At 47.3% G+C, this 27,297-nt stretch overlaps 3 protein-coding genes across 6 annotated transcripts; 1 reads left to right on the forward strand and 2 right to left on the reverse strand.

Annotated features, from left to right (window-relative positions):
• Positions 1-499: 499 nt before the first annotated feature.
• On the reverse strand, positions 500-14,291 carry MBOAT7 (membrane bound acylglycerophosphatidylinositol O-acyltransferase MBOAT7). Its single transcript, XM_083582135.1, has 8 exons — positions 13,970-14,291; positions 8,403-8,483; positions 6,932-7,061; positions 5,913-6,039; positions 5,667-5,823; positions 4,524-4,884; positions 4,125-4,310; positions 500-2,196 (listed from the first exon to the last, which is right to left on the reverse strand). Exons 2-8 carry the CDS (start codon positions 8,476-8,478, stop codon positions 1,815-1,817), a joined length of 1,419 nt encoding a protein of 472 aa, XP_083438261.1. The 5' UTR covers positions 8,479-8,483; positions 13,970-14,291; the 3' UTR covers positions 500-1,814.
• A 141-nt stretch (positions 14,292-14,432) lies between these two features.
• TSEN34 (tRNA splicing endonuclease subunit 34) lies at positions 14,433-20,280 on the forward strand. Of its 4 annotated transcripts, none has more exons than XM_083584105.1 (5): positions 14,433-14,512; positions 15,623-15,895; positions 16,289-16,451; positions 18,024-18,269; positions 19,734-20,280. In XM_083584105.1, the coding sequence occupies exons 2-5, from the start codon at positions 15,647-15,649 to the stop codon at positions 19,919-19,921; spliced, it is 846 nt and encodes a 281-aa protein (XP_083440231.1). In that variant the 5' UTR covers positions 14,433-14,512; positions 15,623-15,646; the 3' UTR covers positions 19,922-20,280. The 4 variants fall into 4 exon arrangements, with proteins under 4 accessions (XP_083440231.1, XP_083440232.1, XP_083440234.1 ...); XM_083584106.1 differs by having other exon boundaries at positions 14,444-14,718; XM_083584108.1 differs by having other exon boundaries at positions 14,444-14,514; positions 15,639-15,895.
• Positions 20,281-21,533: 1,253 nt separating this feature from the next.
• GRWD1 (glutamate rich WD repeat containing 1) lies at positions 21,534-26,691 on the reverse strand. The gene is made up of 7 exons (XM_083584096.1): positions 26,379-26,691; positions 25,418-25,535; positions 24,999-25,164; positions 24,704-24,917; positions 24,448-24,590; positions 22,908-23,105; positions 21,534-22,423 (listed from the first exon to the last, which is right to left on the reverse strand). The coding sequence occupies exons 1-7, from the start codon at positions 26,674-26,676 to the stop codon at positions 22,112-22,114; spliced, it is 1,449 nt and encodes a 482-aa protein (XP_083440222.1). The 5' UTR covers positions 26,677-26,691; the 3' UTR covers positions 21,534-22,111.
• Between the last annotated feature and the right edge of the window lie 606 nt (positions 26,692-27,297).

Genomic DNA, 27,297 nt, shown 5'->3' on the forward strand with positions numbered 1-27,297 from the left:
CAGTACAGGGGATAGTATTGTCTGCCAGCTTCCTCCTCCTCTGTCTCAATGTTAACTGTTGTAGAAGTCATAGAACTGCAAAGTTGGAAGGCACACCAAGGGTCATCTAGTCCAACCCCCTGAAATGCAAGGATCTCAAAGCATCCATAACAGGGAAGAAAAACAATAAAACACACTGGCAGACACTGGTTCCCTGGCTCTACCTACCACTTGGGCTCCTTGCCTTACATCCTACCAATCACAAATGGGCACCAGCCAGCACTGGACCTGAGACAGCAGCAGGAAATCAGAGTTGCTTTATATATCCAGGGAACGATTCTTGCACAGTTAATATAAGTCCACTTTCAAATTACATGTGGCAATTATTTCTATGCTGGGAACTGCTGAAATCCAATTATTTGCAACAGCAATAAAGAGAACACTGTTTTCAAGGCTTGGGGATTGTCATTTACTGCCCTCTGGAGGATAAGCAAGGAGCTGAATAAATAAGAGATGGTTCTTTTTTTTAATAAAAAAAGGTTTTTATTTCACATTCAGGCTTCCAATAAAGCCGCATCAGACCTGGATCACAATGTTTATAGAGATGAGCTGTTTTACACCTTACTTTCTTCAGAATGCAAAGACGTAATCCATGAGGCAGGCAAAAAATACAGTCAAGTCATGGGTTCTGCAGTGTAAAACCCACAGGACTCCCAACCCAACATACATAAAAAAGTTTTAGAACCTTGAGACAAGAATTTGTGTCCCCTAAAGCAAATTCTGCAAGCCACAAACTTAAATTTGCTGCACTTTGAACCAGCTCCCTATAACTGAAGATCACCACTGATACATTTTTAAATGTGGCTGATGTGGCGTGCAAAATTTCATTTTGCTTCTTAGTTTCGGCTTCTCCCATTCCACAGTACTTAAAGCACTAGCCTTACTGTGCTAAACTCCTTGACACAGAGGTGTCCTTACACCTCCAAGAATCTCATCCCTGTTTTTTTTCTGGGGGTGGGGGTGGTGGAAATCACTGACTCAGGGCAAAACAGCCGCCTCACAGGTTTTTCCTTCCCTGAAGGAAGTTGGGGCTTTCATTTACCTTAGTAAAAGGTAAAAGTAAAGCACCCCTGGACAGTTAAGTCCTGTCAAAGGTGACTATGGGATTGCGGCGCTCATCTTGCTTTCAGGCCGAGGGAGCCGGTGTTTTTACCTTAGTATCCTCAGATGACCTACTACCCAGAAGCAAATCTGCAATATTCTCTTTCCCCTGCCACATACACTTTAAAAGGTACAATTGTGGCAGTAAACCCCCACTTCCAAGGTGAGAGCTGGGAACGGATGGGAATGAGGCTAGGGATGGAGCTCTGCTCATTCTTGCAAAGTCCCAGTTTCTCTTCCTGTAACATGGGTGTCTTTGGGGTTTATAAAAAAAACAGAAAAGAAAGAGGAAGAAAGTTCTGGAGAGATGCTAGGAGCCAGGACTTCTGACCTTTCTTGGAAGGTGAACAAAAGCCAGTAGGAAAATCTAATAGTCAAAGGTGTTAGAAGATAAGATTTCTGGGAGTCCCCTCCCCACACACGCCCCAGGGAAACACTGGTGCCAAGTGAGGTGGCACTGGGTTATGGTATTCCTAAGTCCTCAGGTAGTGAGGAGCTGAGTTTTCGAGACACAACTCCCGGTTCCTTATAGTCGGATCCTCAACGATGGTTTCAACGATGAAACACACGTTAAAAAAACAAGTCTTATGTTGAGTTTCATCTGCTCCCTCAGCCTCCAGGGCCTTCGGCAGCACTCCACATTGCGGGCTTATGTCGGCCTTGCCTCAGCCACATCACTCCTGCCGCTGGGGTTTCTCCAAAGCGCCATCTTTGTCCTTCTGGGAGGCTTGCCCTCTCTGGAGCCCCAGCCCTTTCCCCAGCAGGAAGATGGCCAATGCCCCCACGTGGATGCAATAATAGATGGAGCTCCAGTAGCGGACGGTGTCCTCGAAGGTGAGCAGCACAAAGCCCATGCACATGTAGTCGTAGGCCCTCATCTTCAGGAACCACTGCACCCAGTCGCCATAGAGACGGCCGGCAGGGGTCAGGTGCCTCAAGAAGCCGCTCTCCATCGCCCCCTCAGCTGCTAGGCAGAGTGGGATGGTAAGGAAGCTGAGGTAGTAGCCGGGGTGAATCCCATGCCAGTATGCAGAGATGAGCATGGTCCAGGCGCTCCTAGGAAGAAAGAGAGCCTTCTCAGTCCGAGAATCCTCCCCTCAGGCCAATTCCAGCACATATCCCAGAACCCTTCACCATTTCTCCTCACACTTCCCCACTTAGCAGTCCTTGACTCCTCCATTGCTGTTGTTACACATTGGTCAAGTCAATCCCAGAATCCTTCACTGCAGCTCTCAAGCCAAGCCTCCCTTTACATTTTGTTGCCTTCCTAGTTCAGTTTATCTACAACCAAGTTGCTGATCTCCTACACTTCTGTCAGCTCTTCCTCTCTTGGCCCACAGCCAACCAGCTATTCATACTCTGCCAAGAACAGTAACAATACTATGTCTGATACTTTTTTTATTCTTATTTTCTATTCTGAAACATAGAACTGAGTCAGCAAGATGACACAATTAACCCAATGGCCTTTTCAAAAAGCCAGGTTTTCACCAATCGCCTGACAAAATATAGTGATGGAGCCAGGATAGGCATCACAAAAGCAAAAACACTAGAGCTACTTGACACCAGCCTCACATCCTGAAGTCATGTTATGCAGACCTGCAGAGGATGAAGCAGAACACCAGAGACTGAGGACCTTGAGGAACTGGCAGGGCCCCCTGAAATCAATGCGTAGGCCCTTCAGTGCCAACTGCTGTTCAGGAGTGTGGTTTAGGAGGTTGAAGTATATAAGGCCTCCCTCTTGAATCTTCCAGCTGCTGGAAACGGCACAAGTCTCTGGCTCACGGCACTGATTCTAGCTTCCTTGCTTTGCTATAAGAATATCCCCTCCCCTCCTGTGGTTTCAAGCAACTGCTGTTTAGAAGCAGTACTGCCTCCAACTGTGGAGGAATAGCCATTGTGGACAATAGGCGCTTAACCTCCATGAATCTGTCTAATCTTCTTTTAAAGCCATCTAAGTTGCTGGCTGTCACTACCTCCTGTGGGAACAAGTGTCATAGTAAAACAATGCATTGTGTGAACAAGGACTTTCTTTACCTGTCCTGAATCTTCCAACATTCAGCTTTGTTGGGCACCCATGATTTCAATGTCATGAAAGAAAAACTTTTCTCTGTCCATTTTCTCCATGCCATGCATAATTTCATAAACTTCTAATGTGTGAACACTGCTTTGTACTTTAATTGGACTCCCTGTGAGGCTGATCTGGGACATGCCTGAGTTTGTCCCTGGTTCATGTTTGGACCTAGATGGATTCTCTGCACTGAACCTTGGTTTGTTTGGACCCTGCTGCATCCACAGCCCTGCCCTCTTGGGTTGCCAACATGGGGGAAAGACTTGTGACTGGGCCCTTAAGCCCCTGAGGGCAACTCTTGGAGGGACTTGGGTGACAATTGGAGCAGGTGGGGAGGAATATACCAACTCCCACCATTTCATGCCAACTGCCTTGCTTTCTCCATCTACAGTGGAACCTCGCGTTATGTTACCCTTGGGTAACGTAAACTTCGGGTTCCGAAAGCGGCAAACCCGGAAATGTTTCGCCGCTTGCGCAAGAGCAGAAGCGTTCTATCACCGTGCGTGCATGCGCAGAAGCAGTCTCTCCAGTTGCGAAACCTTCGGGATACAGCCAGACCTCCACAACAGATCCCGTTCGCAACCAGGGGTACCACTGTATTCCAGAATGTTCCACTGCACCATCCAAGGTCGCAATAATATTTTTGGCTCAATGTTTAGTTCTTTACTCACTATTGCTCACCTAACTCTCACCTGCATATTTATGCTACTCCCCCTCATGCCTGCATTTCTCTACTCTACCTGTCTTCAAATCAACCAACCAACCAAGCAACCATGTATCCTAGAATCCTGCTTACTGGCTGTTCCCAGAAGAACCTTCCCTGCAATTCACCTCAGAACCTCAGAGTCCACCTTCACACCAATCCACCCCAACAGGCTATCTCCCCCATACCCCCCAATGGTACGGCTTTGCTCACCTTAAGACATAGGACCGGACGGGTGCGCTTTTGTAAATGTACTGCGCCAACCACCACTGGACAGTCATGTTCCAGTAGCGCATGCCATCCTTCACCTTGACACAGAAGTCAGTGCCATGTGGATCAATGTTCTTGATTGTCTCATAATCATAGGTGATGCTGGACGCTCCCCCTTCATCCGAGTTGCTTTAGAAATGTAAACAAAACAAGAACATCTTAATGCCCTCATGAATTGACTACTGCAGTGCTCTCTACATTGGGCTACCCTTGAAGACTATATAGAAGATTTAGCTAGTGTCAGAATATGGCACCTTGCCTTCTGGGGGCAGGACAGTTCCATGCCACTCTCTAAATCTAGCCCATCTTCTACTGCAGACAGGGAACATCTCCTTGACTAACCTGCTGATCGGCACATATTCCACAGTGGGCCCACCGCCTGACCGTGATTTGGCGGTGGTTGGATAGGCACCAAAGGCAGCAGAAATGCAGGCGCATTCAGCGCAGAGCCAGGCGACATAGAAGCGCATGCGGAAGACGAAGAAGATGGGTATCATGTAGAAGATTCGGAACAGAAGTCCCCGTTCGTAGAAGGCGTCGCTCCGGACATATTGGAGGGGGAAGAAGTGAGATGCCACCAGGAAAAAGACCCCAAAGATGGGGATCATTTTCATTCTCGAAAGCAGCGGTTTCCAGCTAGGGATGATTGTGGAGTTAGGCTGGTTCAGCCAATCGTGGTAAGTGCGGTAGCGAAAAAACGGGCCTAGGTGCAAAAGAAAAGAAAAGAAATTGAGATCAATGAGCAGACAGAAATGAATTGTTCCTCAGAAAAACCAAGACACACAAAAGCCTCTCATGCAAGCACACATCTTAATAACTTAAGTCTTAAGAGGATGTGTAGCTTGGGTGCTGGGTAAGAGTCTGATGCGCCCTGCAGCCTAGCCCTATGTCTTCTCACAGGATCTGGTGCCATTAGCAGAACCTGCAGGATCTCAGCATTCATTCCAAGCCCTCATTATCTGTCGCAGAAGTAGCGTTTGGATATTTTCGTGCTGTTCTCACAAAGCAGAAAAGGAAAGAATAATCAACGTTACCACACATGAACTGGAAAGACACACAAAGATAATGAATGGAGAGAGGAAGAAAAGCATATTATTTCCATAAACACCAAGGGTCAGAGGCATGCTAGTCCTACTACGGATACACACACGCACACACAATCATGCCACAAAACAAAAAACCAAAAGTCAGCAGCTGTGACGATTAGAACAACAGGCAAAGGTGAAATATGCTTGGTTCTTTTGACTTCCTGTTCTTATCTCTTACATTGCTTTCTCCTCAAAAGAAAACTGAAACAGAAAATGGGAACCCCCAGACCCTCTGTCTCCTGTCATCAATTTTCATATTTGTGGTGAAGGGATACAGACTAAAGCTGTGGTAACCATGATTTAAAAAACAAACAAACCCATCCCTAGAATTTGGTGCTGTACACATATTTCACCCTAGCCAGTTTGACCACTGCTTTCTGTTAGGTAACTCAGGTACCTGTCATGAGCCCAACATAGCAATAACTGTAGCACAGTATCTCCACCAGTCCGGGCATTTTAGGGATCACGCCAATCAGTGGACTCTTGGCAAATGATGTCACATCCTGTTTCTTCGCCCAAGTGAGTTCTTGTACTTCATTGGCTAAGCTCACCATCTGGGAGACACAGATTAAGGCATCATGGGAAACGAGCTTCCTAGGGAGCAACTTCCCCATACCCCCGTCCAAAGCGCAGCCCCTCTTACCTTGAGAGTGAGTAAGAGCTGCACTGCATTGGTGAAAGGTGTTGGCTCTGGGAAGCCAAAGTAGGCGATTGTGCGGAAAAAGAGAAGGTAGGAAAAGGTCCAGCCAAGTGTCAGGTAGTGACAGGCCCTGGTGTGTGAGAGGGGAGAAGCAGATAAAAGGCTGTAAATATTAATGAACTATTCATTATTCTTTAATGAATTGTTCTCCACAGAGGTGTGTCTGGCATCTTCTTTATGCAGCTTTCGGCAAATGCTAAAGATACACCTCTTTAACCTGGCTTTTGACATTTGAGGTGTATATTTTTAACACTGTGCTTTTGTTGTTGTAATCCATCCTGCGACATTAGGGTAATAATAATAATAATAATAATAATAATAATAATAATAATAATAGTTCCATTCTCACTGACCAATATCCTAATGTTGTAAATTTACTGAAGATACACATTTTCAAGACCTGCCCTATTTCTTTCCTCAGACTGTATTTTTTTTCAAACTGTGTGTTTTTAATGTTGAATTTAAAATTCTTATAACCTGCCCTGTGACTTTAGGGCAGGTAATAAATATAGCAACAACAATGACAGTAAAGTAATAATCTGGTAGACGTCTGTCCCATTTTCAGGGTCCTGGCTCTATGTCTCTGTGTCAAAAGGGACAAAACTTTCTTTTCTCTAAACCTGGGGAATGTCTGTGGCCTACTATGTGATAATCAACTGCCACTTCTATCAGTCCTAGCCGGCATAGCCAGTGGTAGCCCAACCTCTGGATGACCACTGGCTTATCTGCCCTGCTCTTAAGCCCCACATTGCTTCAACTTTTCAAACCTCAGAGGTAGAAATTCCGGGAGATCAGATTCCCACAACCTCAACCTTGCCTGCTAAACTGTAGCCACCTGCAAACAACCAAACCACGTTTGCAAGGTGTCTTGATTCATCTTACTAGGCCTCCCGGCCCGCCACACAGGACTACAAGCGCCCCCCCCCCATGTTTCCCATTCCACCACCTCCCAGCTTCCTTACCTTGGTGAGATGTTGATTATCAGCCAAGTCCCCAAGATGGTGATAAGCGAGTGGAGGGTGTGGATGTGGCAGGTGGCCAGCGTGAGCACGAGCCCCGCAGCTGCCCCTCCAAACTGCTTGATCCTCAGGTCTGTGGGGAATAAGCAGATGGAAAAAATTCCCCAATTGTGAACAGATCCAACCCAGTGGGTTCAGGAGTTAGGGATTGCAAGTCAGTTCAACAAAGGAGAATGCGGGGAAAGAGAGATTAGACCTTAGTGTTAAAGCAAAGTATTTACATGCACAGGACACCCCCCAGCACAACCATTCAGTCAATTCCCATTACAATACTTCCTGTTCAAGATCAGATAATAAGTGATGGAAAAGACTTCTGCCCAAGACCACTGAGAGCTGCTCCGAAGCAGAGAACATTAAACTAAAGGGAGAAATACTTTTATCTCGAATAAGGCAGTTTTTTGGAGTCCCCATTTCTTGTTTCCACTCCCCCCCCCCCGGCAATCCTTCAGCTCCAGAAAAAAACCCCAAATAGAATATTCCATTCTTATTAATTATTTTATCTTTTTTATAAGTTTATAGCCCGCCCTTAATCCAAGGACCCTGGGCTGGAGAACACTACACCCTCAATGAATAACATTCAACACCTTTATGTGTTACTGATAAAGGCTTGAATTCAGAGCAGAAACATACTAGCAACCAGTACAGACTCTTGTACCTTTTAAAGGTGCACAAAATTCTACTAAGGCTGCAGATTCTCCTGTCATTACAGCTCTGGAATAGTAAAATCCACACTGAGCAGAATACTGCATTCTCCGCAACTGGGCATTTTTATCTTATTATGCCAGGACTTTGTCAGCTACACTGCCTCCCAGTCCATTTAGAGACACAGTTTAAAGTGCTGATTTTAATCTATAGAGCCCAAAACAGCTTGGGACCTTAAGATCCCCTTCAGAAATCTAGCAACAGGTGTCCCTACCAAGGAGAGAGTATTTTTGGTAGTGCCACTCTGACCATGCAATATGTGATCCCCAAAAAGGCTCTCCTGGAGTCTTCTCTGTGATCTGTTGAGCACCAGGTGAACATCTTTTCTTACTCAGCCAGGCTTTTAAATTGTGTTTTAAATCTGGGCTGCTTCATTTGCTCTGGTATGCTTTATGGCCTTTTACTGTTGACTTCTAATCATGATATTTTGTATTTTGAAGAACTGCTTTTGTCTGTTTTGTTTGCCTGCTACCTGTGTACCTAGCAAGATTTCTGTATCACTTCATTAAAAACACACACATAGACCACCGTTGCATAAATGGACAGCTATATAAATGCAACATATCAAAAGAAAGAACTTCATCTCAGGGCCTTAGGAGTCCTTGGGCAATGCTGGGTTGCTTAAATCTGACTCTGCAACAGTTGTCCCCCCCCCCCCAGACATGACGTCATCTCCTCCAACTCACTTTGGCCACCCAGATTTAGCACTCACCCCCTTTCTTGAAGAGGAAGCCGATGGGGATGGAAACGAGAAGGACTGCCAAGTAGATGACTTCATCGGGTGACATTGTGGCTGGCAAGAGATGCAGAGAGTCAGAACAGGCTGTGCACAATGGTTTGTAGAGATTAATGCTGGGAATACTGGAAATAACCAGGGAGAAGGCTGTGCTACTGGTCCAGCAGCTGGTTTGAGGTAGGGTGAATATCTTTGAAGGAAGTGACCCAGATGCTTGGGGCTGCATATTAATATGATACCAGAAAGGTAAAAGCAAGGTTGTCAAGGCACCTGGATTCTTGTATCAAAGGAGGGAAAACCTAAGGGATGGTGGCGTAAAGCAATAATCTTGCAGCATGCTAGTACTCGGGTGGGGGTGGGACTGGGAGGGAGGGGATAGTCACCCAATGAAACGGATGAGCAATATATTCAGGACAAAGGAAAGACAGGACCTCTTCACACACAATGCCTGATTAATTTATGCAATTTAGGGAAGAAAGTGAATTCAGAGAGGGCAGGTGTATTATTCATTACATTTATAGGTAAAGGTAAAGGGACCCTTGACCATTAGGTCCAGTCGTGACCGACTCTGGGGTTGCGGTGCTCATCTCGCTTTATTGGCTGAGGGCGCCGGCGTACAGCTTCCGGGTCATGTGGCCAGCATGACTAAGCCGCTTCTGGCGAACCAGAGCAGCGCACGGAAATGCCGTTTACCTTCCCTCCGGAGCGGTACCTATTTATCTACTTGCACTTTGAGGTGCTTTTGAACTGCTAGGTTGGCAGGAGCAGGGACTGAGCAACGGGAGCTCTCCCCATTGCGGGGATTCGAACCGCCGACCTTCTGATCGGCAAGTCCTAGGCTCTGTGGTTTAACCCACAGCACCACCCGAGTCTTTATTTTGTTCCAAGGAGCTCAAGGCAGTTTACATGGTTCTCCTCTCCTTGTTTTATCCTCACAACAACTCCGAGAAACAGGGACTAGCACAAGCTCACCCAGGGAGCTTCATGGCTGCCTGGGGATTCAAACCCTGGTTTGCCAGTTCCTAATCCAGCACTCTAACAATTACACCATGCTGGCTCTCAGTGTATTAGTCAATGGCTACCAGTCATGACAGGATGAGACCTGGAAGGAAATCTTGCCTGTGCGGACGGCTTCTCCTCAGTGCTCTGTCGCCTTCCAGATATTGTTGACATTCAACTCCCATCATCCCCAGTCAGCTTAGCCAAGGGGCAGGGATGATGGGAGTTGTAGTCCAACAACAAATGGGCACACAAGGTTGAAGAACACTGCTCCATTCCATTCCCACCCAAGTTTCAGGTTGTTGGAGAGACAAACTTATGGAAACTAACGATGAAAGTTTGCAAATTCCACCAAATAACCTCATACGTAGAAGGATTAATAGTTGGATGTGGCGGTTTGTTTATACAGATTATAAACTTCCACCAGACTGCTGCAAAGTCCTCTGGTGCAGCTTGGCTTCAAAGAAGTCTTAAGTAATGAGTTGAGTTTTTGTGAGACACCAATAAAAAGCATTTCTGAATACCATCCATCTGAAGCAACATATGACGTTTCCCTCTAGCCTTGTGAGATGATCCGTCTGGTTGCAACCAGCAAGTAAACTTTCTCAGCAAGAGAAGCATTACCCCTTTCAAACAATTATAATAAAAAATATTCAGTGTCTAGGGTCACAGTTTCCCCAATAATGTCCCCAATTTCTTTTATCCCGTTTCCAGAAAGGATCTTAGGGTCTCTTATTTGAAGGTGGGTTTTTTTGTACTTCTGCAAATTTATGGTAGGGATGGGGAGCTTGTGGAATTACTGGAATGCAACTCATCACCCCTAATCATGGCCCTCCCTCAAACAGCATTCCTATGCCTTTAACACAGGAGTAAATTGTGGCCTTCCAGGTGTTGAGACTGCAATTCCCATCAGCCCCAACCACCATAAACAATAGTCAGGGATGCTGGGAGTTGTAGTCCAGCAACACCTAAAGAACTGCAGGTTAGCCACCCTTGCCTGATGTCCAGCCAGCAGAAATATAACAGCTGATGCTTATTCTATCACTTCATCTCTGTGGCAGGAAAGACACCACCTGTTCAACTTCTGCCTGCTAGGTGGGAAACATGTGGCCCTCCAGATGTTGTTGAACTACAATTCCTAGCCAATGTAGCTAGTGGCCAGGAGTTCCTAGAGTTGTAGTCCATCAACATCTGGAGGACCACAGGCTCCCCATCCCTGTGTTAAAGGCACAGAGGAGCACTGCCAGGGGGAGAAAGCTGGCAACTCTATTTTGGGACTGGAATCCCCACGCAAAGCATCCCAGGTGGAGTAGTCCAGCTTTATACCATTCTAAGGCTACTTCTACAATATTCATTTAAAGCAATTATCATACATATCATGCAGATGGGGCCTTAGGATATTACGCACATGCTTTCTTAAGCATCTTCCCTATGGATTGTCCAGGCTACTGACAGGTGGGGCAGCTTGTGGGGACCAAACAGGGGTCAAGGGTATGAGCCAGGTCTCTTCGCTTTCTTCTAAGAAGGAGAGTGGAACAAGAAATAGAATCATAGGCTTGTAGAGTTGGAAGGGACCATGAGGGTCATCTAGTCCAACCCCTGCAATGCAGGAATCTTGTTGCCCAACGTGGGGCTCAAACCCACAACACTGAGAGTCTCATGCTCTACCAACTGAGTCACACGCAGAAAGAACTGTCAGCTGCAGGCTACCACACCTTTCAGAGTTGCACAGCACAAAACAAGAAGACACACTGGGTGAAGAACCCCCCCCTCTTTTTATTGATTGATTTGATGGTATTTGTATCCCACTCTTCAGCCCAAAAGGCTCCCAGAGTGGCTTATGTACAATCAGTTAAAACAAGACAATCCCTGTCTGCAGGCTTACAGTAATAATATTGGGGGGAAACACGACACACAAGGGGAAAGGGACAGGGAGGGAAGAGGGGAAAAACCAATTTTGTGCAACTCTGAAAAGTACAGGTGCTCTCTTTCTACCTTGCTCCCAGCCTTCCACATTCTGAGCTTCATTTACAAAGACAGATTGCAAGGCAACCCCCCTTTCCTCCTGTCCCCGCTGGGGATGACTGTAGCTGAACACACCCAGACCAGTTTCCACACACTCCACCCCCGCCACTTTCTCCCCGTTCCTCTGTGCTGATGTCCTTGTCTCCCTATAATCCCTCGCCTCACTCCTCCACCCCATGCTTTCTATATTTAAATAGGAATCCTTCAGCTAGATTAAAAGCAAGTGTCTATCTAAGGAGTCCAGCAAGACGCACACACACACACACTCTCTTCCCCTCCAGTGAATCACTAGACGAGAGTTTGCAGCAGGCCTGTACCATGCATAGTTTTGCAGGCCAACCGCAGCCCATCCCACTTTGCCTGGCATCCCTTGGGTAGGGGGAGAATTCCAAATACTCATTACTTGCAACCCTTACCCAAACCTTTGGAGGAACAGCTAATGGCCACCCAAGCCCATCCGACGTAGGGATGAGAGAATCCCTGCATCGCAATGTCTACACATCTCCTTCCCTTTGCTGGATTCAGAGGTAAATGCTGGGGCTGACTCCAATTCCCCCTGCAAATTGGCAGCTTCGTGGCCCACCTCCATCAAAGGCTCCTTCATTGACATGAGTTGCTGGGGGAGGGAAAGCCATGTGTGCTGTTGAACTAGGCAAGGGTATTGTTGCTGAGAGCAAAGACATGGACTAAAGTGGGGGTAGAGGGTGCAGGAAGCCCTGCTAGGTGAAGAAAGTGCAGAGAATCCTGGAAAGTTGGGTGGTTTTCTGTGTGAGGAATAGATGGAGGTATATAGACAGGAGTGTTACGCAAAGGACAGGGAAATAGGAAGTAGATAAGATATTAAGCTGAAGAGACACTGAAGAGGGTGAGGGAATCTAAGGCTCCGTACATTGAAAGGTCCCAGGACCTGTAGTTTGTTAAGGTTGCTGGGAATTGTAGCTGTGTTAAACTACAGTTCCCATGATCCTTTGAGAGGGAGTGAACAGACGTCTTGACATGCCCTGCTACAGGTGAGAAAGTGCTGCGTTCAGAGAGACTTGATGGTGCAGAGGCAAGTGCACATTATAGGAGGCAGGAATGAAAACAGTTAACATGGGCTAAAAGGAAAAGGAAAACAACTCTGAGTTAAAGTTGCCTAAGGAACTTTTCTAAAGCAAAAATCTGATATGAAATTACTAGTTTCTTAAACATCCAAGGAATTTGGAGTGGAGCTACAGGTTTTATTTTTTGTTTTAATAAGATGGGACAACAGAGCCAGAGAGGTTTAACCTAGAGAATATAAGATTAAGCAAGCAGTCTTCACATACATGGAAGGGCTGCCATGCAGAAGACAGGGCAGAATTGTTACCTGTTGCTCCCGGGGGCAAGACTATCCAAATCTGCAGGGAAGCAGGTAAACATTAAGAGGAACTTCCTGACAGTATCAGCTGGGCAGTGGAGCAGGCTGGAGGTGCTTCAGCAGAGGCCCACATGCCAGGGGTGTTGTAATTGCATCTGTTCATTTCTTAGCAAAGCACAACTTGAGCCAATTCTTTTCCCATTGGGAAAAGAAATGACACCTACTTAATTTATCCCTTGTGTACAGCTATAATTGTGCTTGGAAGACTTTCTAGAAAACATCATGGCAATGCTCCTTTAACCTCTGTCAAATACTTCCTTGCCTACTCTCCATACAGCTCTCCATCATCTGAAGGGCACCAGGTTGGCTGGGTTAGGATACCCAAAGTGGAAAAGCTTCAGCAGAATTCCTGTAGTAGAGCAAGAAGAATATTCAGCCCTAATTTTAGAGCCTCTGGGTATGTGCAGAATGCATTCCCCCAGTTAACAGCACTAAACAACCCCAGTAAATCTGGGGTTACAGGTATGAGCTAATCATCTGCCTGCTTAGGAGCAAAACACAACGACTTGTCAACTTCCAGGGCTCCACCAACCACAAAATGAAAGGGGAAAAAAATTCTTGGTAGCATATTTCTGTGGGGTTTTTCATCTGATGAGGAATGTAAGGAAGAATATTTTTTAAAATCCTCTGGGAAACTAGAGGGGGAAAGAGTGCTAGCGTCATTCCTCAGGTAGGTGTTGTACGCACATACCAGATTAAAATGGGAAGAAAAACACTGAATGCAATGATGTAGCCCTTGTGAGGAAGAGATCTATCAAAAAGCAGGGTTCGGGGAGACTGGCGCTGCACACCCCGGGTGGGTGATTTTAAGGCTATAACTACACTGTATAATACCTGAAAATAGAGCACCAAGACGTGCTGGCTCCTATTTATCCCCGCTATACTCCTGGGTAAGTCATCTGTTCCCCATCTAGATCTTATGCCTGAGCAAAAAATTAAATAAAATTGCCCCATCTATGCTTGACAGCGATCTAGGGAACCCTGGAGCCCTGGCTCCTAGCCTTAGGCCCCATACTGGTGAGCCACTAAAACCCGCTTCATCCTTTCCCATGGAACCCAGGAGTCCGGCTTCCCAGCACCACCCAGATTTCCCAAATCAACCACCCCGCCCGGCACTCACCTCTTCGGAGGGCCCTTTCAGCACGTGCTGCTGCCCAAAGGGGGAATCGAGAGCGGGGCTGAAGGAGGCAAGGGCAAGAAGCGGCAGCCTAGGAGCGCGATGCAAAGAGCTCAGCTCCTTGCAAAATCCATTTCTGAGATGGCTGCCCCACCTCCCCCTTCGCCTCCAAGCAGCCTTGCAAAACAATTTCTCAATCTTAGGTGCGCGCTTCCTGTCCCTCTTGCACAGTTTCCTTTGCTTTGCAGGATGAACTGTGCGCGATGGAAGGGGAGGCGATGTGTGCATGCTTCCCCACCCTCCTTCTCATCCTCCTCCTCCTCCTCCTCCTCCTCTGCACCACCTCTGTCTTCCCAAGACCAAACCATTGGCTCCTTCTCGGACCGTCTATTGGCCAGCGGAGCCATCGCTCCAAGCTCTTCGGCTGTGGCGAAAGAGTGATTGGAGGGTCATTTAGAGCAAGGGGGCGGGGACTAAGGGGAGGAAAATATCTCCGGGATTCTCACGCAAGAGGAACCTCATGGCTTAAAAGCAAAAGGCGACCCGGTGTGAAAGTGGTTTATGGGATTAAAACGGGTTGGGGAGGGTGCTAGGACTCCTGGGTCCTGGGAAGGAGGAAGGGGCAGGGGTGCTGGTGATTTAGGGAAGGATCTTGATTTTGGGGTGATGTTGCAGGAAACGAAGAGCCTGTGTCAGCCAGGGGAGGGAGAGTACATCGTCCCAACCTTTATTAGCAGCCTACTCTTCATCTGGTATATTTATTTTATTATTATTATTATTATTATTATTATTATTATTATTATTATTTATTATTTACTTAAATTTGTATACCGCCCTTCATCCGAAGATCAGACGTAAGGCCCGTTGGTCATAATGATCGCTGTTGTCTGAAACTTGAAGCTTATTGCCTAGTTAAGTGTGTGTGTAGTTTCAGACTTACGGTGCAATATGCATGTATTTGCATGTATTTGCTTCCCTTTGCATAAAACAGTTTATTCCAGAGAGGTGCCCCCAACCAATCCACTGCAAGCACCCCAAGCATCCCCCCACCCTGCCACCCATTTTATTCTTATTTATGTTCCTGTACCAGTCATTGTATTGCTGCTGTGTTTCTGTTCGGGGAGAGAGAAGAGATTGGCCAACATATCCTTTTGGGTTCTGGGAGCAGAGAGATTATGCTGCTTAATAATAAATTTTATTTATACCCCGCTCTCCCTGCCCAGAGCTGGGCTCAGGGCGGCTAACACCAGTAAAATTACAGTAAAAACATAATAGGGGGAAAACCCCAATTTAAAATACAGGTTAAAATGCAATTTAAAATGCAGCCTCATTTTAAAAGTAGCCCGTAGATCAGCATAAGAGAAGCCTTATAAACAATAAAACTATTTACATAAATTACAAACCTATTAAATAGTGGAGAGAGCAGAGTAAAGCCAACCCACTTGTTTTTTAAAAAGGTGATATGTAAAGTAACCTGCCTCTGCCATTTTAGGTACATTTCAGTGCTTAGTATAAGAACCTCCGACAACCAATTGCCTTTACCCCAAAGGCTGCTGGCAAAACCTTTCAGAGGAGTGGATCCCACCACCCTCCCAAAAAATCTTGAAGTCAAGTGATTGTTATAGTATTTTTGTGGTTCCTTTCCCATCTTCTCAGGGAAGCACAGGTACAGGCCGAGGCATGATCCGAATCCACATCTTGGAGGGAAAGGCTTTTGTGTGGAATGCTGCTGATGCGCGGAGATTGCGGGAGGAGCATCGTATTGTCGGCACACTGGTTGGAGCGTTAGCTCGGAAGCCGCGGCAGAATGTGCGGCTGGGGCTGCCCCTGCAGCTGCTCCCGGAAGAGGTCCGGTTACTCGCAGAAAAGGGGTTGGCAGCCTTGTTCAAAAACGCAGCGTCCCAACCCCTTCGAGATGATAAAAGCCAGGTGATGGTTCAACCAATCATTGCTAGTTCTCTTAAAAACCCAAAAAAAAACCCAAACCAGGAGCCAAAGTGAAGGATGCTCTGCTTAATTGCTGCAAATTGTGCAGTGTAGATCATGGGCCACCACCTTTTTGAACCCCAGGGCACATTTGCAAACCAGAGGCACTGTTGTGGGCCCCATACACACGCTGCAACTGAGCGCACACTGCAACTTATTATATTGGCTAAAACAGAATACTTCTTTCAAGCCTAATTTCATTGGGGTGGCATGAGGACCCAGTGGGCACCAGGGAAGGTCTCTGTGGACATGTGTGTGCCCGTGGGTGATTTAAATGCATGGTGTGGATGCGGTCAGAGAATGGGAAGCGCTGAACTTGCTTCTCTGTGTCTGCAGGATCCTTCAGCCCTTGAGGAGGTGGCCGCCTACCAAAGCGAGCAAGAGGAGAGCTATCAGGAGCAGGTTCGGCTGGCGGCTGAACAGAGGAAAGCTGTGCTGGGTACTCTTGCGGAACGTATAGCCCAGGGCCGAGCAAAGAAACGGCGGCAGGAAGAGGGAGGTGAGCGTCAACGTTTGCTATGTGGCAACTATTTTGCTTTATTTGGAAGTGCCCCAGGAAGCTGCAGGAGGTAAGTTAAAGGACTCATGGAAGGTTAAGTCCAGTCAAAGGCGACTCTGGGGTTGCGGTGCTCATCTCGCTTTCAGGCCGAGATAGCCGGCGTTTGTCCACAGACTGCTTTCCGGGTTATGTGGCCAGCATGACTAAACAGCTTCTGGTGCAACGGGACACTGCAACGAGTGCCAGAGCGCACGGAAACGCTGTTTACCTTCCCACCGCAGTGGTACCTATTTATCTAATCGCGCTGGTGTGCTTTTGAACTGCTAGGTTGGCAGGAGCTGGGACAGAGCAACGGGAGCTCACTCCGTCGCAGGGATTCGAACTGCTGGCGTTCCAGTCGGCAAGCCCAAGAGGCTCAGTGATTTAGACCATAGCGCCACCCGCGTCCCTTGCAGGAGGACTAAACTATGACTGGTATAGGTTAGAGGTGGGAAAACAGTGGCCTTCCGGATGTTCCTGAACTCCACTCCCATCATCCCTGACTATTGGCAGTGCTGGCTGGGGCTCATGGGAGTGGTAGTCCCAGAACCTATGGAGGACAGAGAAAAATGTTTTCACCTCAGTTGTGGCACTAGCACTCAGGGCACAATAACGACAGATTTTTGGATGGCTTTAGAAGAGGATTAGACAAATTCATGGAGAGTAAGACTGCCTGTGGCTACTAGTCATAGAATTGTGGAGTGTGAAGACACCCCAAGGGGGGTGTTATTGGGTTGTTGTTTTTATTTTGATTATATATTGTGATTTTATATTTTGATTTTGTTCTGTGAACTGCCCTGAGACCTCCGGGTATAGGGTGGTATATAAATTAAAATTAAAAATAAATAGTCCAACCTGCTGCAATGCAGGAATCTTTTTGCCCAACGTGGGGCTTGAACCCACAACCCTGATATTGAGAGTCTCATGCTCTACCAACTGAGCTACTGTAGTCAGGAGAGCTATGCTCTGCCTCCACATTTGGAGGCCAGTTGCTGGAAACTGCAGGAGGGGAGAGGGCTGTTGTGCTCAGGTCCAGCTTATTGGTTTCCCACTTCCTGGCTGGCTGCTGTGAGAACAGGATGCTGGACTAGTTAGGCCTTCAGCCTGATCCAGCAGGGCTGTTTTCAAGATGCAGCAAGGGGAAACCAACCTGCTTGCTTTTTTGGAGCACCGGCAAAGAAAACCATAATAGCCAGCTTTCCCCAAACATCTCTGTAAAAGAAGAGCCTATTGCATCAAGCCAGTACTCCTCTAGTCCAGTATTTTGTTCTCAGTGGCTAACTAGATGTCTAACCACATCTTAGCTGAATAAGGAAATACTTAAAGGAAGGCTATAGGTGGGTTTCACTTGGGGAGAGCTTTGCTTAAGCTTGGCACCACAACCAAGAAGGACCTGCCCTGGTACTTATCTGTTATAGCTCAGGCTGTTGGTGGTAATGACTAGACAAGGACCACAGCCACAGGAGGGAATACATGGAAGAAGGTAGTCCTTAAGGTAGCCCGGTTACAAGCCACTCTGTATTATATTTCCAGATCCTCCTGCAGAACCAGAATCCACCTTTGTGCTTCCTCGACAATCTATGATGGTCCAGCTCCCAACAGAACGAGTACATCCAGGCCCAGAAGAAGAGGTGGACTGGCATGTCCAATCCCAAGACTGGCCTTATGCTGGACAGGAGGACCACGAGCTACGTTACCGCATTTTCCAGAATCTTTGGGAACGGGGCTACTACGTCACCAGTGGGAGCAAATTTGGGGGCGACTTCCTTGTTTATCCAGGTAGTGGCAGGCTTGTGGATCTTGGGGAATCCAAGCCGGGGGGCGGAGTGACAAATGCTATGGTTTTTAGAGTCTGCCCCTCTGAGCAGAGATCATATCAAAACTCCCCTGTGTCACAAAGGCAAATACAAATAATAAAAAGCTGAGCAATCTTATCCTGCGTTTTTGCCTCTTAGCCCAGGAGTGAATGGAATATTTGCTGAAAGGCCTAGCTGGCCCTCTATTGAAAGGGTGAGAGGCATTTAAAGAGGCAGGCAGGATTCCTGGCCCCGTCTTGAATAAATAAATGCCTCCCTCTGTCCTTGCACACAGGGATTCAGAGTCCTGGTCTGCTTTGCAATGAATAACAGCCTTCCTTTTTTATATAGTGAATACAGGTCTGCTGAAAATGGGGAAGGCAGGAGTACTCTAATGGTTTGAGGAGTAATCTCTACAGAATAAAATACTGCATTTCCTTGGTTTGCTGTGCATTGCCCTGAAATCTCCTTGGGATGAAGGGAAGTGCAGAAATTAAAGAACATGTGTATGTAGATAGAACTCTGAAGTGGGTAAAGGGACCCGCGACCATTAGGTCCAGTCGTGGCCAACTTGGGTTGCGGCGCTCATCTCGCTTTAAGGGCTGAGGGAGCTGGCGTACAGCTTCTGAGTCATGTGGCCAGCATGACTAAGCCGCTTCTGGCGAACCAGAGCAGCACACGGAAATGCCGTTTACCTTCCCGCTGGAGCGGTACCTATTTATCTACTTGCACTTTGACGTGCTTTCGAACTGCTAGGTTGGCAGGAGCAGGGACCGAGCAACGGGAGCTCACCCCGTCGCGGGGATTCGAACCGCCGACCTTCTGATCGGCAAGTCCTAGGCTCTGTGGTTTAATCCACAGCGCCACCCGCGTCTGAAGTGGGACTATACAACAAATTATGGCAGGGTTGAATGTCTCTGTACAAGGTTCTTGCCATGCTATTCCATTTGCCTCCCAGGCAGGAAATTCTGTCTGAAACCCTAGAGAGCCACTGCCAGCCAGCATAGTCTTCTGAAATTGAGTGTTTAAAGTAGGAAGACTTGCAAAGCTATGCTTTTAACACGTGGGTGACATCATGATGATGTCATCACGTGATAGGTGGATTTGATGCCTGAAAGATTTGACCCACACAGCCGAAAAGTTCCCCATTGACAGTGGTCTGATGGTATAAGGGACTTTGCCCGCCTGCCACAAACTTACAAAATCCCAAGCACTTAGCCCCCCTTTTTTTTGCAGCGCTGCTGCTCCCAGGGTTCTTGCTGGGCAGGTAGTGGTTGCTGCTAACCTTAGGAAAAAAGACTTGCCCTTTCCTTGACTCGAGGACATTTTTTGCTATGGCAACATTCAAAACGGCTTCGTTCTAGAATGAAGAACGATTGTTAACGAGGGAGGAAGCCAATGGGCTATTTCCCTCTTCTAACGTCGCCTTTCTCCCTCCCTCCTACAGGTGACCCCATGCGTTTCCATGCCCATTACATTGCCCTGTGTGTCTCTAAAGACACCCCTCTCTCCGTGTGTGATGTTGTCAGCGCAGGACGCCTCGGCACCAACGTGAAGAAGACGGTGCTGCTGTGTTCGGTGGACCAGGATGGGAGTGCAGTCTTTACGTCCTTGCAGTGGAGTGGGATGCAGTGAGAACAGGATGCCAGTGGTGATTTAGGGTTGCTGTTCCGACAGTGGCGCGGGGCTGGGCTTAAGCTATTATAGCACAGTCTGCTCCGGCTGTTCTCTTACTTCGTTTACAGTTCACCCTCCACATTACAATTGTGCAAATGACTGTCAGTGTGTGTGGTCTCCCAGCAGACATCTCCGTGTGCGAATGTCTCGTGGAGGGCATCTCTGTGTACATAAATAAGATGGCCAAGGAGAAATACTTGGACTGACTTTGGCAGCGTTTCTGCAGTAGTGTAATTTGTCTTTTTCCAGCTGCCCGGAGACAAGGTTTGTGCGTGCTCAGAAATAAAGGGAAGAGATTCGAGCCTTATCAGGGGAAACCTTTTGCAGCCCAAAGGCCACATTCCTCCATAGGCAACCTTTGTGGGGGGTGAGCAGCCTGTGGTGAATTGGTGGGGCCAGAGCAACAGCTGTGAGTCTTCCTTTATTTATTGAAAGCTACATTCAGGTGGGGGGACGCGGGTGGTGCTGTGGGTTAAACCAGAGCCTAGGACTTGCTGATCAGGTTGGCGGTTCGAATCCCCGCGACGGGGTGAGCTCTCGTTGCTCCTGCCAACCTAGCAGTTCGAAATCACGTCAAAGTGCAAGTAGATAAATAGGTACCGCTCCAGCGGGAAGGTGAACGGCGTTTCCGTGCGCTGCTCTGGTTCGCCAGAAGCGGCTTAGTCATGCTGGCCACATGACCCGGAGGCTGTACGCCGGCTCCCTCAGCAATAAAGCGAGATGAGCGCTGCAACCCCAGAGTCGGCCACGACTGGACCTAATGGTCAGGGGTCTCTTTACCTTTACATTCAGGCAGAGGCCTCTCTGCTTGCAACTACAAACCCCTCTTCCCACGCAGGTGAGCAAGAGGCATCATACTTCAAGAACACATCAGCCACACAAGGAAGGTGTGGAGTAAAGGTGATGGGATCTGACCTAGGGAAAGGGGTATGTGACCTAGGCAGATTTCCTAAGGCCAGTTAAGAAAGCAGGGACACCCTCCTCTCTGGCATGAGAGGCTAAGGGAGGTACAGGCCTATTTGTTTCTTGCATTTATATCCCACCATTTTCTCCGGGAAGTTCAAGGTGGCATAAATTGTTCTCCCCCTCATTTAATCCCCACAACAACCCTGGGCAGTAGGTTAGGCTGGAAGGCAGTGACTGGCTTAGGGTCACCCACAGTGAGCGCCAAGCCCAAGTGGGGATTTGAACCCTGGTCTCACAGATCCTGGTCTGACACTACACCACACTGGCTCTTAGCGACACGGGGCAAAGGGAATTCCTAGCTTCCACTTTAAAAAATTAATTTTTATTAAATTTGTGTATCACTCGTGGTTCTCAGAGCAGCTCACGACATAAAAAATACAATTATTAAAAAGCCCTGCCTTATCATGTAGTCCGTATTATACATGATCAGAGAAATTATTGTAGGGTAATGCTGCCCCCCAGTTCTTCTCTGTTTTCAGTAAGTGGCAAATGGATCAGGCTTAGAGAGCCCCTGCTGGGCTCTCTCTGCATGGCTGGTGCAGGGCCGCGGGCTTAGTATGTCCCAGCTTGTGCAGAGGTAAAACTAGAAAAATGCAGCCTGTCAAAATGTTGACGGGGTTTCCACCTTCCCTCCAAAATAATTTATATTTATTTAAAATACATTATTCTTTACAAACAATTTCCTCTCCGCCCCCCATAGCATCAGTGGTAGGCTCTGATGAACAGTTAATTAGATGCTTGCAAACTGTTTTATACATGGTACGTTTGGATGGTTCCACACACAGAAAAAGCCATTAAGTCTGTTTTGAACTCTTCCCATAGCGGAGTGGAAACATCTCAATGAGACCTGAATCATCCGATTTGTTCGAGGAATGAGTGTAGATAAAGCAGAGCAAAGGCTATTCTAATCATTATCACTCATTAACGTGATGACAGGGAGAGGTGATGACCTCATCAAAAGACTGCAAAGCTTAATCGGGGCAGCTGTGAAGACCTATTCCAAAAGCAAAAGTTAGTTATTAAACCAACAAAAGAACCAATTTTTTAGAAGGTTTTAGAGTCCACAGGGAGGAGAGACTGCAGCCATCTTGAAAGAAGCAACGAAGGGTACTGCGGCTTAGCACCTCCCTTGGCAACAGGTCCGCAAACCCCAGGCGGCCATTTTGAAAGCCTCGCTCTCCCTCAGACGCTGATAGTCCGGAAGATGTTGAAGCCAGATAGGGCTGTGGTGATGAGGGTGCCAGGGCACTGCGGATGCCAATGCAGCTCCTTAATGTCGTTCTCTCCCTGGTGAACAAACAGTAGCTGGGGTGGGATGGAGGCCAAAGCTGGGTCCTTGGCCTCTGCTTCCTCGTCTCGCTCCACAGCCAAGTCCCACTGCGTCACCTGGTCATCGGCGCCGGAGGCTGCAAATACGCCACTGTCTGTAGGGTGCCATTCGACGGACGTGATGGGTGCCGTGTGCTGCTTGAAGGTGGCGACAGCTGACCCTTTCTGCAGAGAAAGGGGAGGACAAAAGAAGGGCTCAGTTTGAGGGCTATTGCTTGTGAAGAAGATTTGAAGGGGAAATAATGTGTACAGGTGTGGGGAACCTTTGTCCCTCCAAATGTTGCTGAACTACAACTCCCATCATCCCTGGCCATGCTCACTGGGGCTGATGGGAGTTGTAGTTCAGCAACATCTAAAGCAGGGGTCGGCAAGGTTTACCTCGCCTGGGCCAGTTCACTCCAGCAGAGATACCTCCGTGGGCCAAATCACATGTGAGCATGAGCGAGCGCGACTGCGATTTCCAGTGCTGCAGAAGTGAGTCCCTGCGCCGCTGCTGGTTTAGCGCAGCATGCGGGGACTCGCTGAGCGAGTGGCTCGGCTCGCGGGCAGCTTAAATGACTCCCGTGGGCTACTTGTGGCCCATGGGCCTTAGGTTGTCAACTCCTGATCTAAAGGTTTTCCCTAACATATTTTGACAGCGATTTCTAACCTGGAACTGCCTGAGGTCCCAGATCCTGAGGATCCCATCATCGCCACCACTGACGATGAAGGGCTCGTTTCGATTCCAGCTGATGACGTTGACGTCTGCATCATGCGCCTGGCTGGCAGTCAGCATGCAGGCTTTCCCCGGTGGCGCCCGTGTATCCCAGATGCGGATGGAGGCATCCGCTGAGCAGGAAGCAAAAACCTGATCCAAGTACAAGAGCAAAGAATTGTTATGGTTAAATATAGCAGAGAACTCTCACGTCCCTGCATCAGGCCTTGTTCCCTATGCAAATTCCAGTATGCTCTTATGAAGTCGTATAAATCGGCCTTTCCCCTGTGAACTGTTGTCGAAGTTTAGCATCAAAACTTGTGCACTGATGTTCTGAATCTGGCCAGTTACCTGGTAATTACAAATCTTGGCTTAACGACCTGTGCTTGGGTTAGCAAAGCAGTGCCTAGGTACATTGACCTTCGTATAATAAATACGTTCATTCTGTGCTGTTCGTGTCAAGCTTTTGCAGAATTTGAGATTTTGTCCACAATGAATAGGAAGGAGAAAAGGCACAGGTATATCCAGTGCAGTGGAACACAGGTAAAAGGAAATGTGGAAAAAGCCATGCAAAGTGATGCAGTGGAGAACCTCTGTATTGCAGGCCTAATTCAGACCACAGGAAGAGTCGGCTGGATCAGGCCAATCAAGCCCAGCTTCCGGTCCTCCCTGTGGCCAGTCAGATGCCCATGAGAAGCCTGCAAGCAAAACCAGAGCACTTTCCTGTGGTTTTCAGCAACTGGTAGTCAGAAGCATCACTACGTCTGACTGCAAAGGCAGAGCATAGCATTAGGCCTGGCAGGGGTCTTAATATGGCCGCTGTAAGGCAGTCCCCACCCCTAAGAAATCCCCACCCGATGTCTTATCAAGCTGGGTGCAGGTAAAAATACAGCTGCAGAGGATCAGGAGTTGTTCTTTGACAAGCGGGGCTTACATTCAATTCCTTTGAAATGTAGTGGCAAATGCAAGCTACCCTGGAATTGGTTCCACTCAGGAACCACTCAGTTATAGAGCCAACCCCTACAGAAAGTGGGGCTTGCAGGTGCAAGTGTCAACAAGACCTGCTTCTTTTGCCCACACAATTTGGTTTCAAACCACAAAGGCAGCATAAAGGAAAATTCTTGATTTCAAAGCATGTGAGGAAAGGAAAACCGTGTGGGCAAAGGAACATTTTTGCTTTACAATACCAGCTTAAATTCAAGCCCACCTGGAAAGGAAAACTTCACCTGACACCAGGATCTGATCTTCGACTTAGCTTTTTTAAAAATATAAATCAAGGCTAATCTGATTTCAGATTCCATTCAACCAATCTTGTGGCCAAGTATATGCAAGAGAAATAATAGGCAACTGCCTTTTTAAAAAATAAAAAATGCAGCCTTAGCTGATTTGAAACACTTTGATTAAGTCCCAGGTAATTAGGAAGCACATTAACATTTCCTCAAGCACAGAAATTTTCACTGTAAAGCAAGCTGCACCCATCAAACCACTTCCTCACCGTAGCTTCATTTGGGGACCACTGCAGGTCTTCCACTGATGCAGTGTGGGCTGTGAAAGGCCGCTGGTCTACAAGCCATGATCCATCTTCCTTGGGTGTCCACAGATGGATGTTCTTGTTGCAATCACCAGTCAAAAGAGTCCCTGGAATAGGTGAGGCACAAGTTATTCTGAACTGCAGTCCCGCCGGTCCAGGTCTCCTGTGCCTATGTTCCCAGCTCTGCCAACTCCATTCCCATTCCATCCCAGCTGATTACCTGGTTTCTTGGGAGACCAGTCCACAGCAAATCCTTCCGTCATATGCCCAGCAAATGAGAAGACAGGTTTGATCTTGGCCTGCTCTTCTCGCAGAAAGGCTGCCATGGCTTGAGAGTCGGACAGGGCCACGAGGGGGCGCTGTAGGTCGTATATGTCCACCTGCCCCTTCTCAGACCAAACCGCTGCGATCTGTGATCCACCTAATTCTGTCACCTATCAAAACAACAACAGACCATTAAGGTAGAGAACTGTGCCAGAGCAGAGTGAGAGACCAGCAGGAAATATGGTTCGTACCCGAACTCTGTTAATACCCCCATAATGGGGGACCATGGCCAGTTCCAGTTGGGGTTTTTTCTCTTCGTCTTCATCACTTTCACTGTCGCTGCTACTCTCTGACCCTGAAGAATCCTTGCCAGCGCGTTTGGTCCCATAGAGGTGGTGCATCTTCATCACCATCAGCCTATTTGCAGGGAGGGGGGAGAGAAAATGAGACATTTCAGTGGTCTATAAGAAGGTGTTTTCAAGGATGGTGAACCTCTGGCCCTCCAGATGGTGGGAACTACAGTTCCCAGCATTCCCGACAACTGACTGCAAAGCTGAGTCTAACAAGGGAAGGCCAGGGGTCCCACATCCCTGCTATAGACCCTCTTGTCCTGGCTTCAGTAGGACAAGTGTGGCTGGCTTGCTGGAAGCCAAGCTCCTCACAAACTCACCTGTTGGCATTGGCAGTTTCAGCCTGAGTTCCAGCACAAAGGAGAAGGCTCAGCGGGTAGGTGGTTCGATTCTCTCCCAGGGCATCTCGCAAAATGTCAAAGCTCAAGCAAGGGGAACCTGCACAGGGTTGAAGGAGACACAGGGACATCAGCATTCCTTTCTGTGGCAATTCCCCTCTTTCCCCCATATCTACTGTGAGTTTTCTTCATCACGTTGATTTACAGTCATAACCTTCCTTGCCGTATGCAAACAATTGTTCGTATCTTAACATATACACATATGTAACACGTGGTATGTAAATTTACTGCGGATTTAGTTTTAGGCCTTTCTGCCAGAAATATTTATGCTGAAATTGCTTTGTGGTGTTTTTAATATTTGTTTCACCTTTTTGATATAAATAGTACAACAGGAGGTCCGGCACAGCCCTCAGCTCCTAGTTCTGTACTCACAATTACTAACTTTGTGGAAAAACATGCAGTGGAATCTATTTTGAATCTTACTATTTAGCCACAGCTCTTGCAACTTTACCAAAGTGGCTGGTGAGGGTTAAGAGGTCATGGGTTTGCTACAAATGAGGTTCAGTGCATACCCCTTGTCGCTTTAAACCTATCCTATATATATATATATATATATATATATATATATATATATATACATACACACACACCATATCTTCCTGCCCCTAAAGGATGCTCCTAACCTACAGCCACTCATCACATGCCATGCCACATTCCCATAATATTTGTGGCTGAGGTCTTTAGGAATCAGGCTCGTCTATACAACCAAACTAACCCGTGTGGTCCACGTCGAAGAACCAATGCATCTATACCCTGACAAATTCCCACCTCCATTCCTCTCTGTCTACAATCTTGGAATCCTTTCCCGTTCACCTTAGCAAGCGTCCCCTTACCTTCCAGTCCAAAAAGACAGACCCCACCCCCTTCCAATACATGATCTGACCTGTGCCTGCGCGATGATAGAGGCGATAGGCACCCTCGTCCATCACCAGTTCTTCCCCAGGTGCTGGAGGAGCCCCCTGTCCTGGCACATAAGCTCCCCCTCGACCCTTCTCTTCTTCTTGCCCCTTCTCCTCCATTTCCATGTCCTCATCCTCCTCATTGCTGCTACTAGAGCCGCTGCTCGGCTCATCCCATGTGCTGGGCTCCTCCATCTTGAAAGCGGGCAGCTGCTCTCCATAGCCACGCCCCACTATGGGCTCGGCATCCCTTTTCCTCCTTCGATGACGTATACTCAACATAGACGCAGAAATGGGAGACTACCGCGAGCACCTCGATTTACAGTGTCCACATTTCTGTTTGAGGAGCTCGTTAGCAGGACTTCACTGCATGTAAAGCTCTGACTTTTGAGTTGCGAGGGCATTCCAGAGACCACTTTAAATTGATTTAAACTTTAAATACCGCTGAGGTGTATTTTGTATGGAAGATTTTCAATTTTCAAAATAACTTGGTCAGGTGAGAAGCTAGACCTTCCTTATTTTTTTTAAAAAAAGATTTACTTTTCAAGTTTATACACTAATTTTGCAATCATTTTGACATTTCAGAACCCCTCTTTCTACGGTTTATTAAATTTATTTTTAATATCTTCTGCATGTCCGAATTAACTTAATTTGCTCATTTATTCATCTTTAAATATATGAAACTGCAGGTTATTACAATAATCCTGCCAATGTTTTTATCTGTTTACAATTTATCTAAATATTCAATAAACCATTTCCATTCTTTTATGAAAATTGTGTTATCTTGATGTCTTATTCTTCTGGTAAGTTTCGCCATTTCTGCAAATTCCGTAAGTTTTTGTATCCATTCTTCCTTTGCTTCTTTCCATTTTATGGCAATTAACGTTCTTGCCACTGTAGTAG

Source organism: Podarcis filfolensis (assembly GCF_964270895.1).
Source record: "Podarcis filfolensis genome assembly, chromosome: 13".
Lineage (NCBI taxonomy): Eukaryota > Metazoa > Chordata > Lepidosauria > Squamata > Lacertidae > Podarcis > Podarcis filfolensis.

What these genes read in the sequence shown, in the direction of transcription:
- GRWD1 (XM_083584096.1), bottom strand. Translation starts at nt 26,676, where the DNA reads ATGTTGAGTATACGTCATCGAAGGAGGAAAAGGGATGCCGAGCCCATA. An exon ending in GGGGTATTAACAGAGTTCGG is followed by an intron (nt 24,918 to 24,998) that starts GTACGAACCATA and finishes TTGTTTTGATAG; the next exon opens with GTGACAGAATTAGGTGGATC. An exon ending in GGGACCTCAGGCAGTTCCAG is followed by an intron (nt 22,424 to 22,907) that starts GTTAGAAATCGC and finishes CTTTCTCTGCAG; the next exon opens with AAAGGGTCAGCTGTCGCCAC.
- TSEN34 (XM_083584105.1), top strand. Translation starts at nt 15,647, where the DNA reads ATGATCCGAATCCACATCTTGGAGGGAAAGGCTTTTGTGTGGAATGCT. An exon ending in TTCGAGATGATAAAAGCCAG is followed by an intron (nt 15,896 to 16,288) that starts GTGATGGTTCAA and finishes CTGTGTCTGCAG; the next exon opens with GATCCTTCAGCCCTTGAGGA. An exon ending in ACGGCGGCAGGAAGAGGGAG is followed by an intron (nt 16,452 to 18,023) that starts GTGAGCGTCAAC and finishes TTATATTTCCAG; the next exon opens with ATCCTCCTGCAGAACCAGAA.
- MBOAT7 (XM_083582135.1), bottom strand. Translation starts at nt 8,478, where the DNA reads ATGTCACCCGATGAAGTCATCTACTTGGCAGTCCTTCTCGTTTCCATC. An exon ending in AGCTCTTACTCACTCTCAAG is followed by an intron (nt 5,824 to 5,912) that starts GTAAGAGGGGCT and finishes TGTGTCTCCCAG; the next exon opens with ATGGTGAGCTTAGCCAATGA. An exon ending in GTCCGGTCCTATGTCTTAAG is followed by an intron (nt 2,197 to 4,124) that starts GTGAGCAAAGCC and finishes CTTTCTTCCTAG; the next exon opens with GAGCGCCTGGACCATGCTCA.